The sequence below is a fragment of the Tarenaya hassleriana genome, unplaced genomic scaffold (assembly GCF_000463585.1).
Source record: "Tarenaya hassleriana unplaced genomic scaffold, ASM46358v1 Cleome8, whole genome shotgun sequence".
Classification (NCBI taxonomy): domain Eukaryota; kingdom Viridiplantae; phylum Streptophyta; class Magnoliopsida; order Brassicales; family Cleomaceae; genus Tarenaya; species Tarenaya hassleriana.
Window position 1 is genome coordinate 2,306,077 of NW_010970490.1, and position 14,133 is coordinate 2,320,209.

The window sequence follows — 14,133 nt, forward strand, 5'->3', positions numbered from 1 at the left end:
CCCTACACATGAAATTTCGTTGTTTTTCTTTATTAAAAAAAATGAATTACATTAACCAACACAATGAATTTCATTAAAAAATAATAATTTTAAGTTTTAAAAGGTGATTTTTTTTACCCTTTACCAATTCACGACATTGTTTCCTTCCAGATCACGGGAACGAAGCAATCGAAGCTCTCTTTCCTCTGACGCTGAGCCAACTCGCGAGTCAATACCGGTCTCGATTTGTCTATGTTCATTTTCTACTGGATCCGTCGCCGACATTGATCCCGACAGTTTTGTGATTGTCCGAAGCGAAAGCCAGGAACTTTTAGGTCGAGAGAGCGGCGACGGAGGATGGATGAGGTGATGACGACGGCGGATGCGAGGGGCGGAGACAAGGCGGCGTACAATCTGCTTCCTTACAATCTCCCTCTCCTCTCCGCCTTTCTTGCCTTCGCCCTGGCTCAGTTCCTCAAGGTCTTCACCTCCTGGTCCGTACAATCTTAACCTCGTCCTTCGAAATTCGTCTGATTTGCCACGATTCAATCTGCAACCCCCTCTTCGTTGGCTCCGCTCATGCGGGTTTGAAGCGGACTCCAAAAAGGGGATTTTTCAATTTCGAAAAATTTCCGAGAATTTGCGGTGGAATCTGATGACGTTACGCTCCAATTTAGAAGATTTACCCTCGTCTGGCTCTCGTTTTTGTTGAATTGATGAGAATTTTGACAACTCTTTCTTTCCACCGGCTTCATGTTTTGGTTGACGAGAGACATTTGATGGATAAGTTCATAGATTTTCTGTCCCTTTTGGCTATGATACTGTTTCATAACATGGTTATATTGATGTTTCTGCAAACAGATCTGTTGAACTTGAGATACATAGTTTCTCATGGAGTTCAGAAATACGAAAAAAAAGAACTAACTTTTACAGATTGAAATGTGTGTTTCAGAAGTAATTTCTCAGTGGTTTAACGTGAGAATGCTGTATCCTCAGGTTTAAAGAAAAGAGATGGGACTCCAAAAAGATGATAAGTTCTGGTGGAATGCCGTCGTCGCACTCTGCTACAGTCACCGCCTTAGCCGTTGCTATAGGTCTCGAAGAGGGAGCAGGAGGACCGGCATTTGCAATTGCGGTCGTCTTAGCCTGTGTGGTATGCGTTCTTGTCTACTCGTTCTTGTTCGATTATATCTTGCATTCAGTCCTCCTGTCATGTTCTTGAAGCACTTGGCTCTGTCTGGATTCTTTCCGTTTGAAGTTCATTAGCACGAAATTCATGTTCTTGAAAGACTTGGCTCTGTTCTGGAGTCTTTGCATTTGAAGTTCATTAGTAACACAAATTCATGTTCTTGAAAGACTTGGCTCTGTCTGGATTCTTTGCATTTGAAGTTCATTAGCACGAAATTCATGTTCTTGAAAGACTTAGCTCTGTCTGGATTCTTTCTATTCGATGTTCATTAGCACGAAATTCATGTTCTTGAGAGACTTGGCTCTGTCTGGATTCTTTCTATTTGATGTCCATTAGCACAAAATTCTTCCCAGCTATTGCTTTTGAAGCTTTTGACCCCTTTAGCTCATCTAAATACTTGCACAGCACATGGGTCAGATTCATTTAGTATAGAGAAGAGATTGTTTTTCGAGTGAATGTTGCCGTATAATAGGTTTCTTCTAGGATTGTTTTTTTTTCAGCCTCGTTTATGTCATTCGAAGTCTGCTGAAATCAAGCCTACTTGCTATTCCTTTTTTCTCTAAACGGGTAACAGGTAATGTATGATGCCTCGGGGGTCAGGCTTCATGCTGGTCGTCAAGCTGAGGTAAGCCATAAACAACGTATTACCTTTCTGCCTTCAGAATTCTCTTGTACGAATTTTTCCATTCTCTTTTTAACAGAAACCTTATATTTGCATGATGGTTTTAGTTGCTGAACCAAATCGTATGCGAGTTTCCTCCGGAACATCCGTTGTCAAGTGTTAGACCCTTGCGTGAGCTGCTTGGCCACACTCCCATCCAGGTTTGTTGCGCTCTGTGGTACATTTTATCTTTAATATTGCTACGGTTTTCGCATTATCTGTCAATTCATATCTAGTTTTTAGAGTCCTAGTCTGTACTTCAAGATTCCTGTCCTTGATGAACCTGTCATAGAAATATCAGAATCAGATGAAAGAAAATGATACATCGAGCAAGTTTCATACTGAGTTTACTGTTAAAACTATTGCTACATTCACTTGGCCATTATTTGGTGCAACCTTGCTTGTTAAGGTTGGCATGAATTTAACATCAGAAAGACATTCTTTTTGGACCTAACTCGAAAATTGGTAGGGAAACTCGTAGACAAGTTAGTGTGAGAACTAAGTTATCAATTTAAGGTTCATGTGTAACTTGGACCACAATGGTTAAATCCTATTCTACCCATCTTGCTATTGAACCCCTTGATCTTTTGAAACCAAAGAAACGGAATTCCCCACACATAAAGATCAAGTCTTTTTGTCTGGAAAATGGTTGTCCAATTCCATGGAAGTCAAGAGTTACAGGTTTGGATTTAAAGGGGTATGCTTGCTGACATTAGGCATTGCTACAGGTTGCTGCAGGTGGAATCTTAGGATGCTTAGTGGCGTATCTGATGAGAAACCCAAGTTAGAGAAGAACAGACCCCAGATTCTTTCAGGAACACATTACTGGATCTAAAACCCATTGTTGAAATCGAATTCCCCAGGAATTCTCAATTCTTATAATGTATGATACATATACATATATACATATATATGTTTGTATTCATTTGATAGACTTCTCATGGGACGTTTGACTCAGATGGGATCTATATTTACACCTTAGAACCTTGGACTTTCGATTAGAGATTATGTATTTCTTCTTTGCAGGGATCATTTGAAAGAAGAATACAATGACACAGCAGATTCCTTGTATAGTTCATTATTACATTCCTTTCTTCCCTGACAAGGCACATACGTAGATTCCTTGTATAATCTTAATTTAAAAATAAAAAGAGTAATTAGTTTGTGTGTGTTATATATGCAGATACAATGTAATAAAATATTGTGCCTCGATTGCCACCGAAAGTGAGAAACGAGAATTTATTCACTCGAAAAAGCCACACTGCCAAAGTGACTGGAAAAGAATCCGACAAAGGCGACAAAAAGTCTCCAACTCTTCTACTGTTTCCAGTCTTGACATAAACTATCAAGAACAAGAACCAAGAAAAAAAAGCCATGGGGTGTTCCGAATCGAAGAGCCCATCAACACCACCACCTTCCGACGAGGATCAAGGCACGATTTTGCCGTCGACCCGACAAATCCCGTCAGCTATGTCCGTCAGAGAAGATGTCCTTTTGCAGATTCCCGGATGTAGGGTTCACCTCATCGACGGACCCGAAGCTCTGCAACTCGCCGCCGGAGACTTCAACCTCGTTCAGGTTTCCGACAACGGAGTCTCTCTCGCCATGATCATCAGAGTCGGACGAGATCTCCAATGGCCGGTCACTAAAGACGAACCGGTGGTGAAGCTCGATTCCCGTGACTACCTCTTCACTTTGCCGGTGAAAGACGGCGACCCACTCAGCTACGGGGTCACGTTTTCCGGTCACGAAAACGACGTCGAGGTCGTGAACAGCTTGGAGCTTCTTGACGATTTTCTCAAGGAGAATTCGTGTTTCTCTGCTTCGTTTGGTAAGAAGATGGACAGTGGGATTGACTGGAAGGAGTTTGCTCCCAAGATCGAAGATTATAACAACGTTTTGGCCAAGGCAATCGCTGGAGGAACAGGTCACATCATCAGAGGCATATTCAGATGCAGCAATGCTTATACCAACCAGGTTTTTGATCATTACTTGTAATATTGGTGCATGGCAGTGGTTTCTTTTTATAAAATCTCGTGTTCTGTAATGAAAACAGGTTCAAAAGGGAGGTGAAACCATGATTACTAGTGCTGAGGAGAAGAAGAATGGTGGGTATCAGAGAAATGGAGGGTACAGCAGTGGAAGTGACAGCAGAAGGAAGAGTGGAATCAACAGGAATCTAGCTCGGTACCCTCTTATGGATCTGTGTAACGTCTCGTTAGGGGAAAAAAAGGATTCAATTCTATAATCTAAAGATCCATGAATGATGATCTTTCTTTTGAAATGTGTGTGTATATATATACACACATATATACAGAGTGAGGAAACTCTCAAAGGCGACGGAGAAGCTGAGCAAGTCGATGTTGAACGGTGTAGGTATAGTCAGCGGCTCGGTGATGGCGCCTGTGATGAAGTCGAAGCCCGGGAAGGCATTCTTCTCCATGGTTCCTGGGGAGGTCCTCTTGGCTTCACTAGATGCTATCAGTGAGTTAATCTATCTCAAATCCATCCAGTAGAAATCTTTGAAATCTTGGGGTTGATTTTGAACAAAACAAAAGTTCAGGGTATAATTCACAAGTGTTGTCTCTTTGATGTTCATTTTTTGTAGACAAGATACTAGATGCAGCTGAAGCAGCAGAAAAACAAGCTTTCTCTGCCACATCCAAGGCTGCTACTAGAATGGTCAGCCAAAGGTAATAACTTTGGCGATGTTTACACATTCTTTCGAGTTAACCGGTTAATTCTCGTATTATTCTTTCGAGTTAACGAGCTAATTTTCGGAGAACATGCTGTTCTCGAATTTTAACGTGGTATAATGTCTCAGGGAATGATGTATGCATATTCATTTTGAGATAATTCTCAAGTAGATTTTTTCAAATATGTTTATGGGAGTGATGGTTACACATTCGAGTTAAAAGAGTTAATTCTCGTACCGTTTTTGCAAACGGGTAGTTCTCGAATTTTAACGGGGTCTAATGTTTCGGAGAGCGGTCCAGGTTTGGGGAGAGTGCGGGAGAGGCGACGGGAGAGGTGCTAGCAACGGCGGGACATGCAGCGGGTACGGCCTGGAACGTGGTCAAGATCCGAAAGGCTCTCTATCCTTCTTCTTCTGTCACTTCAGGGATTATCAAAAATGCAACCCGCAAGTGAAAAACCTTCTTATTTATGATTGTATTCCATGCTTTTGTATTAGCATTTGTGGAATTGTAATACACTATTTCTCAACACATGGGTTCGGTTCTTGTCATCAGAAATATTTTCGTGAAGTTCAATTTAATTGTTAGTGATGTTAGAAATCTGAACATGAATCCCACGAATTGTACGAATTCATCAATTTTCATGTTCAAGGGTTTTTTATATATCGATGTTTGATATGAACAAAAGTTTAGGCATTATTTGTCAGTTTAGTTAACTTTGAGGACCTTTCTGAAATTTTCAATTAGTAAAAGATCTTTCATTTCTACAAATTTGAACCCCGACAAAAGTTTAGGCATTATTTGTAAGTATAGTTATATTCGGGGACCTTTCTGAAATTTGTTAATTAGTAAAGATCTTTCCTTTCTACAAAATCTACCTCCAATCTCTTTTCTCCCCCCAAACACACGCGTAAAAAAGAAAATCCAAACTCGATCGAATCTGCAGGGCCATGGAGAAACCGTACGGATACGCGAGCGTGAACGCCGGCAGCTCGTTCTCGGTGGGGAAGGATGTCGACCTAGAGATGGGCGGCGGAGAGGCGACGCTTTACCCTGGCCTCAGCTTCGGCGAGAATCAGCTCCGATGGGGCTTCATCCGCAAGGTCTACGGTATTCTCTCCGCTCAGCTCCTCCTCACCACCGTCATCTCCGCCGTCGTCGTCCTCAATCCTCCCGTTACCGAGCTCCTCACCGGCTCACCTGGCCTCCTCCTCTTCCTCTGCATCGTCCCCTTTGTCCGTACGTGATTTATGTTTTAATTCTCTGATGGGGGTTTGATCTGTGGCTCTCGGATTTGCGTGCTCGATTTGGTAGGATATGGGTTTGTGTGTTTTGATTGTTGTGTTTAGGAGTAACAGATCTAATGACCATTGATTGATTCTGAATTTAGGGTTGATGTGAATGATTTGCAGGATCTGTTAATTTATGACGCTCCTTGGGAACGGCTAATCTTAAGGGATCATGTTATGCTGTGTTGATAATTCAGTTGATTTGCAGGATCTGTTCATTTGTGATTCTCCTTGTGAAGGGCTAATAATCTTAAGGGATCATGTGATGCTTTGTAGATAATTCAATGAATTCTTAATCTCTGTCTCTGATGCATATTTTTGATTCTTTCTGTTTTTTTTTTATTTGCGTGCTTGTAATTTTTTCCTTCATGGCCTTTTGTTTTTCTGCCTGCTCATTTTCTATATCACCTTGAAATTCGATTCCATACAATTTGCTGCATTTATCCGATTGTCACGATCTCCCTATGGTCTCATTCTCCTCTCGATCGAATGCGTATACCTCTTAAGATATCTAGTTTCTTAGGCTTTTTCTCTATGATTTTATCGCTCGTGTGCGTTTGTTGGAAACCCATAAGGGATAATATTCTACTGATTTGCAATATATCTGTATGAATTCACCCTGTTGATTGCTTCAACGCCTTTTCTCCCCCGATGTCTTCACCTTATATTTGATGTATTATTGTGGCCTTTCATTCTGTGTATGTGTTGAAAGCCCACCACATTTCAATGTTTGCATTAGCGCGGATTCTCTTACTCTGTTATCGTATTTTAACTTTCCGGAAGATGTTGGTAAGAATTTGTGTTTCTTCATGTCATTTTGAACCACTTTGAGCAAATCTTTGCAGTAATATGGCCATTGCACATCTACCACCAGAAACATCCTGTCAACCTTATCCTCCTCGGTCTCTTCACTGTTTCGCTGAGTTTCACCGTCGGAGTAAGCTGCGCTAACACAGACGGTTAGTCTCTTGTTATTTTGATTTCTGCCTCTTCCAGGTTAGATAGAGACATTCATGTCAAAGTTTTTTGAACTCAAAAGACTATGTTGTTGAAAAATCTATTCATTTTTACACTGAGAAAGCCCATATTTTTGAAGTTATATAACCTGACAAATCTTCTTTTCTTAATCTTATATTCATCAGGAAGAATTGTGCTTGAAGCATTGATTCTGACACTGGCGGTGGTTTCCTCTCTAACCGCGTACACGTTTTGGGCGGCTAAGAAGGGGAAAGATTTCAGCTTTCTTGGACCCATTTTGTTCACCAGCCTCATCATTCTCGTCGTTACCGGGTTCATCCAGGTCTGTCTTAAAAATCCCTCTCCTCATCGTTAAAACAACCTCGTTTTGTCCTACAACACATACGCTGACTCGAAATCCCGATCTTGTTCTTACCATTTCGACAGATGTTCTTCCCACTCGGCCCGACTTCCGTGGCCATATACGGCGGAATCAGCGCTCTGATCTTCTGCGGATACATAGTCTATGATACCGACAACCTCATCAAGCGATTCACTTACGACGAGTACATTCTGGCCTCGGCCGCTCTCTATCTGGACATCCTCAACCTCTTCCTCGCCATTCTACGGGTGCTGAGACAGGCCGACAATTGAAGAAACACAGCCTCTGTTTGTTTTTTCAGTTGTGAATACAACAAATATTATCCTTTCAATTTCTCTCTGCGTGTGAATGTTTTCTTGGATTGCAGCTTTAATGTTTGATAATGCCTCAATGGGGGCAAAAATCTTTACGTATTGTATGTATCTCTCTCGACCTTTTGATGAGTGGTTCGATTATATACTTTGAATTTGTTGCAATGAAAATTGAAATCTCGTAGGTCAATGTCCAAGAATTGGGCCAGGCGTTCTTGAATAATGCGTATGATTATTGCATATGTGATTTATTTATAACCTCTGTATTTAAAAAATATTTTAAAAAAAATGTATAAATACTCTTCTGCTTCCACCTATCGCCATTTCATACGAAATATTTCTATTTCGAAAGAGAATTTCTCTCCGGAAAGAATTTCTCTCTCTCTCAGTGGATTCAGAGATGCGAGGCCATGATTGGATCAACAGTACTCTACCGGACGAGCTGATCCTTGAGATTTTCCGGCGGTTCGATTCGAAGCCGACACGCGACGCGTGCTCGCTCGTCTGCAGGCGGTGGCTCTCTCTCGAGCGACTCAGCCGCACCACTCTCCGAATCGGCGCCTCTTCTTCTCCCGACGTCTTCATTTCTCTCCTCGCTCGTCGCTTCCTCCATATCACCTCCGTCCACATCGACGAGCGTCTCCCCGTCTTCCTCCCTTCGCCTTCTCCCCCGTCCGTAGGTTCTCTGTTCAGATTATCTGCATTGTTTCTGATCTTGGAATTGAATTGGGCATTTCGGTTGATACGGTGTTATGGGTTATTGTTGCTCGATTGATCTGGGAACTCTGGTAGTGGATGATCTTGATTGAATTGGTCGCCTTTCGTTTACTGATTTTGGATTGGTTTCTGCCTTTCTGGGTCTCTTACTTTTGGATTGGGATTAAATTGGCGCTGCATTCTTTGCGGCTCCAATCCAATTGGCTTTCTGCTTGTTAGTATTAGTTGATGAATGTTGATCAATTCAATGGATCTTTTTGTCACTCGGTTAAAGATTGGATATTTTGGATTGGTTTTCGGTTTTCCTTGTTTTCACCAGTATTAGTTTGGGTTGGTGTTATTCTTCATGGAGATCGAACTGGGTGCATTGTTACTATATTGGGACTGAAGTGGTACTGCTTTGAGTATTAGTTGGTGCATATCGTTGCTTGATCTTTTCCACTATATAATGGCTCTATCGATTCAAGATTTGAAATGTAGTCTGGTTGATGTCTGGAATTTATTTAGGAACAGAATGGAAGAAACACTTGCTAGGTGGATCTATCTTGTCACACAAAAATTTCTAGTTGGTACTATCAATATAGAAACATTCCTTTATTCGGAAATTCAGGATTTTTCATAGAGTATTTGGTTTTTTATTTTATCTTAGAGAAACTGGATGTGCATGCAGAGAAGAAGACGCGAGAGAGAAAGCTCATCAGTTTCATCGCGTAAGCCTCGTGGTTCAGCTGACAAGAGACGCTCAGAGGAGGAACGTCTTGAGCCTAGCAGCTTGTCCGATGCTGGTTTAACTGCTCTTGCCTCTGGATTTCCGCAACTCGAAAGCCTAAGCTTGATATGGTGCTCTAATATTTCAAGTCAGGGTTTGATTTCACTTGCCGAGAAGTGTATTTCTCTTAAGTCTTTGGATTTACAGGTACTTCTTCTGCTTCCAGATACCAGAACCATATTTTCATTTCCATTTTCTTTCAGGAATATGTTTCAATAATATGTTTTTTTTTGTCGAAAAGGTAAAAACTATTATCTCATATGGTTAGGATATGATCTTCAGGGTTGTTACATTGGAGATCAAGGCTTGGCAGCTGTTGGAAAGATTTGTAAGCAGCTTGAGGAACTAAACCTGCGTTTCTGTGAAGGCCTGACCGATGCTGGATTGATTGATGTTGCTGCTGGATGTGGTAGATCATTGAAGTCTCTTGGTGTTGCAGCCTCGGCAAAAATAACAGATTTGTCCATGGAAGCAGTTGGAAATCACTGTAAATTTCTCGAAACATTGTCGTTGGATTCTGAATACATCCATGACAGAGGGTTGCTGGCAGTGGCTCAAGGGTGCACCCTCTTGAAAACTTTGAAGCTTCAATGTGTTAATGTGACGGATGCGGCACTTATAGCTGTGGGCACCTTGTGTTCTTCACTGGAGGTGTTGGCTTTGTACAGTTTTCAGCAATTTACTGACAAGTAAGTTATTCGGTTCCTTTGGGTGGTACAATCTGATCATCCTAAAACCTAATTTTATATATTTGAAGAAGTTGGAGTATCAAGGACCTTAAGGCTTAGATTGTCATTGCACTCTAGCATGGATTATGTGTTTACAGAACGTAAAATGAAGACATGCTAAGTGCTGTTTTCTACGTTGTTAAGATTTAATAATTTGAGGAATGACAAGTTAGTATTGGGATTTGGTTTCTTTTGATTCCTTGTTTCTTTTCCTCCTATCTTCATGAGCTATGGTACAGGATGATATTTGACTTGATTTATTTCGTAAATCAGGGGCATGCGTGCTGTGGGTAAAGGGTGTAAGAGTTTAAAAGATCTCACACTGAGTGACTGCTACTTTGTAAGCTGCAAAGGCTTGGAAGCTGTTGCCCATGGTTGCAAGGAACTTACTCGTCTAGAAATCAATGGATGCCACAATATTGGAACTCTTGGACTGGAGGCAATTGGAAGATCTTGCCCGTATGTTTTCTTTCCTTCACTTGCTTTATTTTCATTTATTTACTGATTTATGTTTCAAATCGAAAGAAAAGAGTTCAATTCTGTTGTCATCTCTCGTTCACAAGTACCCGGTTTGTTGGAGAATTGATTATCCAGCCCCATATTCTCAGTATTATGTTGCTCCTGATTTTGTGGCTTTTTCTTTTTTTATGGGCTGAATGCAGACACCTTTCTGAGTTGGCCTTACTATACTGCCAAAGAATCAGCAATTCTGCTCTCCATGAAATTGGACGTGGCTGCAAATCCCTACAAGTGCTTCACTTAGTAGATTGCTCAAGTATTGGAGATGATGCGATTTGCAGGATTGCTGAAGGCTGTCCAAACCTCAAGAAACTCCATATCCGGAGATGTTATGAGGCATTTTCACTTTCCGACGCAACTTATTTAATTTTTCCTAGTTTTATCTTCCTAACAGGTTGATAAAGAACTATTACTCGCATGTTCCAGGTCGGTGACAAAGGAATTGTAGCAGTAGGTCAGCATTGCAAATCACTAGCAGAGCTTAGTCTTCAGTTTTGCGATAGGTAGTGTATTCCCTCATCTAATCTCTGTCTTAGTCGTGTTCTGAGATCTCTGTTTTGTAGATCTGTTCCAGTATTGTACTTACATGAATCTCACTGTATTGCCTATCTATTTCCCTTTTGATGGTTGACTATTAGGGTTGGAGATGAGGCACTGATTGCTGTTGGTGAGGGCTGTTCATTACAACGACTGAATGTCAGTGGCTGCCATCAGATTGGCGATGCCGGAATAATAGCTATAGCAAGAGGTTGCCCTAAACTCACTCACCTCGATGTCAGTGTGCTTCAGGTAGTAAGCCTACCCCACATTTTCATAGCTTTTGGTGATATTTTCTGGTTGATAATGTATACCTCCATCCGTAGAGTTCGGTCTAACATGGTATAATAGTCTTCTTTTAGTCGGTTTTGATGGTATAATGACACTAGTATATGATGGTTATATAGTGAACCCTTTTGAATGAATGCATGGTTCTGGCACATAACCTCTTTGCATTCTCCATATCAAATCCATTCATGTGTATTTCTGGTTGATAATGTACACATCCATATAGTCGTTTTGGTGGTTTAATGACACTATTACATGATTATATAGTGAACCCTTTTGCATTCTCCATAGAAAAAAATCCTTTTGTGCATATGTGTATATATATCTGTTTTATGTTCATGTTGATGATGGAAGCAGAACATGGGGGACATGGCAATGGAAGAGGTAGGAGAAGGGTGTCCAAATCTCAAAGAAATAGTTCTATCTCACTGCCATAAAATAACAGACACCGGCCTGAACCATCTGGTCGGAAACTGCAAAGCGCTGGAGACATGTCACATGGTCTACTGCCCCCGCATCACTTCCTCGGGTGTCGCCACCGTCGTCTCGGGCTGTCCCAACATCAGAAAGGTATTGATCGAGAAATGGAAGGTCACCGATCGGACCACGCGCCGAGCCGGCAACATCATCTCTTATCTTTGCATCGATCTCTGATCTTAGCGTAAGGTGTAGTTTTGAGTCTTTTTTTGTCTTCCCCTTTTTGTCTTGGTTTTGAAGAAAATGAAATGGAACTACCAATAATAATGTAATAATATGTTGATTGGCGGTTTGTTTAATTATTGAAAAGGTCATAAATAAAGCAATAATTTGTTTTTTGGATAAACATAAAGAGAAAATTTCAAAAAAAAAAAAAATCCAAATTTTTCAATTTTTCAAAAAAAATAAAATAATTGAACTCTATTTTTTGCCAAATAAAAACTGAATTTTATGAATATTAATTTTGTTTAAATCCAACCGATAATGTGTCATCTCGATATCATACATTTGTGATTTGATCGACTCGTACACATTATCGTTATCGTCCATGTCATCATTCAGTAGTAAAAATGATAAATTTTATAAAATTCAGATTTTTTCCAAAATAAAAAATGAGTTGAAGTTTTATTTGAAAAACAACATAGTTTATATTTTTTTTTATGGAAAAATTAAAAGTTTGGATATTTTTTTGGAATTTTCCCTAAAAAAAATAAAAGAATTAGGGTTTTACAAATTAGTTACCGTGTTACGTCCCACTTATAACAGAGCCTGTATGGCCGTCTATGTGGTCTCGGACATAAATTTCCTTTTTGTCTTGGTCATCACATTTAGTAATATCATAATACTTATTATTAGGGTTTTCCCCATTTTTTTTCTCAACAAAAAAAAAATCAAAATCAATTCTAATACTCAAACCACTGCATAGACAAAAATAAGGAAAAATTTCTAATTCTAAAAGCTTGACACAGTTATGAAAAAGTCACGTTACTTATATTATTAGGAAACAAAATATGTATGAATCAATTAACTAAAGAATGTGTGGAATATATACGAGATATAAGAATATTTTAAAAAAATTTATTATGATAATATAACATAATATTTAGATTTGATTTTATTACGATATTGTAAATATTTATATTAATTAAAAAAGATACTGTACGTTTATTTTTTTTATCTGTAAATATTATAATTTATTATCATGAGCATTAAGAAGTCTTTAATAATTTTGACAAAAAAAGAAGTCTTTAATAATATTTTCTAAAGAGAAAAATAAAAATAAAAATAGGATAAAGGAAAACTATTCTCATGCCAACATACCGAATTGAACCATCGAAAATTAGTCCTTTGAAAAAATATCAAATAATAGTGAAATATTTTCTTAGTAAATAAAATAGTTGAAGTTTTTTTTTTTAATTTATCCTTTGTTACATGTTCGTTGTTCGTCGATAGAGTGTTCCATTGTTCGCATGTCAATGTCTACCATTTGGTTGGAAAATTATTTCTTAATCTTACTTTCAAATAGTACATTACAATATTAAACACTATATATAACAACATGAGGTGAATTTTGATCTTAATTAATGTAGTGATATTATGGCCAGAAACATTAAGTGTAGAGTAAGACAAAAAGATGATGCCCATCATAATGATTATTACATTAATTAACCATGAAAATTATATGGTATTTTTTTTGTAAGTGGAAACCCACTTTTCATAAGTTTAATTATATTTTATATATTTTAAAAATGTTTGACTGGTTATCCTCCGTGGTATTTAATTTACTTACATGCATATATGACATGGCAAAATAATTCGAAGTGGTCGTGGGAGGGATTAGTGAAAGTTTATTAATTCTAATGTCACAATAAAATATTTTAAACAAATATGACATTTATTAGACATTGTTGGACCGCCTCGCTCCTTTGCTGACGTTTTCCAAGGTATGAATTTTTCAAGTTACATATTATTCCATTTCTTGTGAAACGTTAAACTTGAACAATATTATAAAATATTATTTGCATAATAAATAGATAATGTAACGCAACGTGTATGTCGCATTTGCAAAGGCGAAATGTCTTCGAGCAAAGCAAGAGAAAACCTAACCCTAGAGCTCAAGATCATGTCGGCAACGGACATAAGAAATGTGAACATAATGTCCGAAATGGACGTCTACGCCTTAGCTTGGATAGACGGCGAACCAAATCGAAGGAGACCACTGTTCAAATCCACCCCGATTGCCTACTCTTCCGGCTCGAATCCCACGTGGAACCACCACTTCAAATTCTCCGTTAACGACCGTTTGGCCCTCGACGGCCGTTTGACACTCTCCGTCAAGCCGGTTAGCCATCGTCCGCTTGGCGGCGATCGGGATATCGGCCAAGTCGACGTCCCGGTTTTGACACTCCTGCTTCAGAACATGCCGTCACTGTTGATTAACGGCGACGGAGCCGGGATGATGTCCGTGAGTTATCCGGTTAGAGTTGTCGGGGGAACAAAAGGTAAGTTGAACTTCTCGTATCGGTTTGTAACGGCGGATCCTGGAGTTAACGTTTGCCCTCCTCCCGCCGGTTCGGGTCATCCCCACGCGCCGCCGCCGAGTGATGTATACCCGCCTCCGCCTTATCCTCCCGC

At 39.7% G+C, this 14,133-nt stretch overlaps 5 protein-coding genes across 8 annotated transcripts in view; all 5 read left to right on the plus strand.

Moving 5' to 3' along the window:
- Window positions 1-150: 150 nt before the first annotated feature.
- On the plus strand, window positions 151-2,900 carry LOC104802545 (uncharacterized membrane protein YuiD). 2 transcript variants are annotated; one of them, XM_010526191.1, is made up of 5 exons: window positions 151-473; window positions 976-1,132; window positions 1,743-1,793; window positions 1,898-1,990; window positions 2,558-2,900. In XM_010526191.1, exons 1-5 carry the CDS (start codon window positions 337-339, stop codon window positions 2,615-2,617), a joined length of 498 nt encoding a protein of 165 aa, XP_010524493.1. In that variant the 5' UTR covers window positions 151-336; the 3' UTR covers window positions 2,618-2,900. The 2 variants fall into 2 exon arrangements, with proteins under 2 accessions (XP_010524493.1, XP_010524494.1); XM_010526192.1 differs by lacking the exon at window positions 2,558-2,900 and having other exon boundaries at window positions 1,870-1,962.
- A 145-nt stretch (window positions 2,901-3,045) lies between these two features.
- On the plus strand, window positions 3,046-5,127 carry LOC104802547 (senescence/dehydration-associated protein At4g35985, chloroplastic-like). 2 transcript variants are annotated; one of them, XM_010526195.1, is made up of 5 exons: window positions 3,046-3,806; window positions 3,886-4,036; window positions 4,206-4,313; window positions 4,438-4,522; window positions 4,826-5,127. In XM_010526195.1, the coding sequence occupies exons 1-5, from the start codon at window positions 3,204-3,206 to the stop codon at window positions 4,977-4,979; spliced, it is 1,101 nt and encodes a 366-aa protein (XP_010524497.1). In that variant the 5' UTR covers window positions 3,046-3,203; the 3' UTR covers window positions 4,980-5,127. The 2 variants fall into 2 exon arrangements, with proteins under 2 accessions (XP_010524497.1, XP_010524496.1); XM_010526194.2 differs by having other exon boundaries at window positions 3,052-3,806; window positions 3,886-4,016; window positions 4,147-4,313.
- Window positions 5,128-5,419: 292 nt separating this feature from the next.
- LOC104802548 (BI1-like protein) lies at window positions 5,420-7,648 on the plus strand. Its single transcript, XM_010526196.2, has 4 exons — window positions 5,420-5,764; window positions 6,660-6,773; window positions 6,957-7,114; window positions 7,219-7,648. Exons 1-4 carry the CDS (start codon window positions 5,476-5,478, stop codon window positions 7,423-7,425), a joined length of 768 nt encoding a protein of 255 aa, XP_010524498.1. The 5' UTR covers window positions 5,420-5,475; the 3' UTR covers window positions 7,426-7,648.
- A 140-nt stretch (window positions 7,649-7,788) lies between these two features.
- LOC104802549 (F-box/LRR-repeat protein 4) lies at window positions 7,789-11,835 on the plus strand. 2 transcript variants are annotated; one of them, XM_010526197.2, is made up of 8 exons: window positions 7,789-8,140; window positions 8,831-9,097; window positions 9,233-9,639; window positions 9,952-10,137; window positions 10,341-10,533; window positions 10,624-10,700; window positions 10,836-10,986; window positions 11,380-11,835. In XM_010526197.2, exons 1-8 carry the CDS (start codon window positions 7,865-7,867, stop codon window positions 11,674-11,676), a joined length of 1,854 nt encoding a protein of 617 aa, XP_010524499.1. In that variant the 5' UTR covers window positions 7,789-7,864; the 3' UTR covers window positions 11,677-11,835. The 2 variants fall into 2 exon arrangements, with proteins under 2 accessions (XP_010524499.1, XP_010524501.1); XM_010526199.1 differs by having other exon boundaries at window positions 8,852-9,097.
- A 1,738-nt stretch (window positions 11,836-13,573) lies between these two features.
- The window catches only part of LOC104803088 (protein SRC2-like), an 821-nt gene continuing 261 nt past the window's right edge, over window positions 13,574-14,133 (plus strand). The window contains exon 1 of the mRNA XM_010526966.1: window positions 13,574-14,000. Within this exon, the coding sequence (XP_010525268.1) occupies window positions 13,574-14,000 (427 nt within the window). The remainder of the gene's footprint in view (window positions 14,001-14,133) is intronic.

Excerpts from the sequence above, each read along its gene's own strand:
- LOC104802548 (XM_010526196.2), top strand. The coding sequence starts at position 5,476 with ATGGAGAAACCGTACGGATACGCGAGCGTGAACGCCGGCAGCTCGTTC. Across the intron at positions 5,765-6,659 it reads CTGCATCGTCCCCTTTGTCC|TAATATGGCCATTGCACATC; the intron begins GTACGTGATTTA and ends AAATCTTTGCAG. Across the intron at positions 7,115-7,218 it reads TCGTTACCGGGTTCATCCAG|ATGTTCTTCCCACTCGGCCC; the intron begins GTCTGTCTTAAA and ends CCATTTCGACAG.
- LOC104802549 (XM_010526197.2), top strand. The coding sequence starts at position 7,865 with ATGCGAGGCCATGATTGGATCAACAGTACTCTACCGGACGAGCTGATC. Across the intron at positions 9,640-9,951 it reads TTTCAGCAATTTACTGACAA|GGGCATGCGTGCTGTGGGTA; the intron begins GTAAGTTATTCG and ends TTCGTAAATCAG. Across the intron at positions 10,701-10,835 it reads AGTCTTCAGTTTTGCGATAG|GGTTGGAGATGAGGCACTGA; the intron begins GTAGTGTATTCC and ends GTTGACTATTAG.
- LOC104802545 (XM_010526191.1), top strand. The coding sequence starts at position 337 with ATGGATGAGGTGATGACGACGGCGGATGCGAGGGGCGGAGACAAGGCG. Across the intron at positions 1,794-1,897 it reads ATGCTGGTCGTCAAGCTGAG|TTGCTGAACCAAATCGTATG; the intron begins GTAAGCCATAAA and ends TGATGGTTTTAG. Across the intron at positions 1,991-2,557 it reads TTGGCCACACTCCCATCCAG|GTTGCTGCAGGTGGAATCTT; the intron begins GTTTGTTGCGCT and ends GCATTGCTACAG.
- LOC104802547 (XM_010526194.2), top strand. The coding sequence starts at position 3,204 with ATGGGGTGTTCCGAATCGAAGAGCCCATCAACACCACCACCTTCCGAC. Across the intron at positions 4,314-4,437 it reads GGCTTCACTAGATGCTATCA|ACAAGATACTAGATGCAGCT; the intron begins GTGAGTTAATCT and ends CATTTTTTGTAG. Across the intron at positions 4,523-4,825 it reads ACTAGAATGGTCAGCCAAAG|GTTTGGGGAGAGTGCGGGAG; the intron begins GTAATAACTTTG and ends AGAGCGGTCCAG.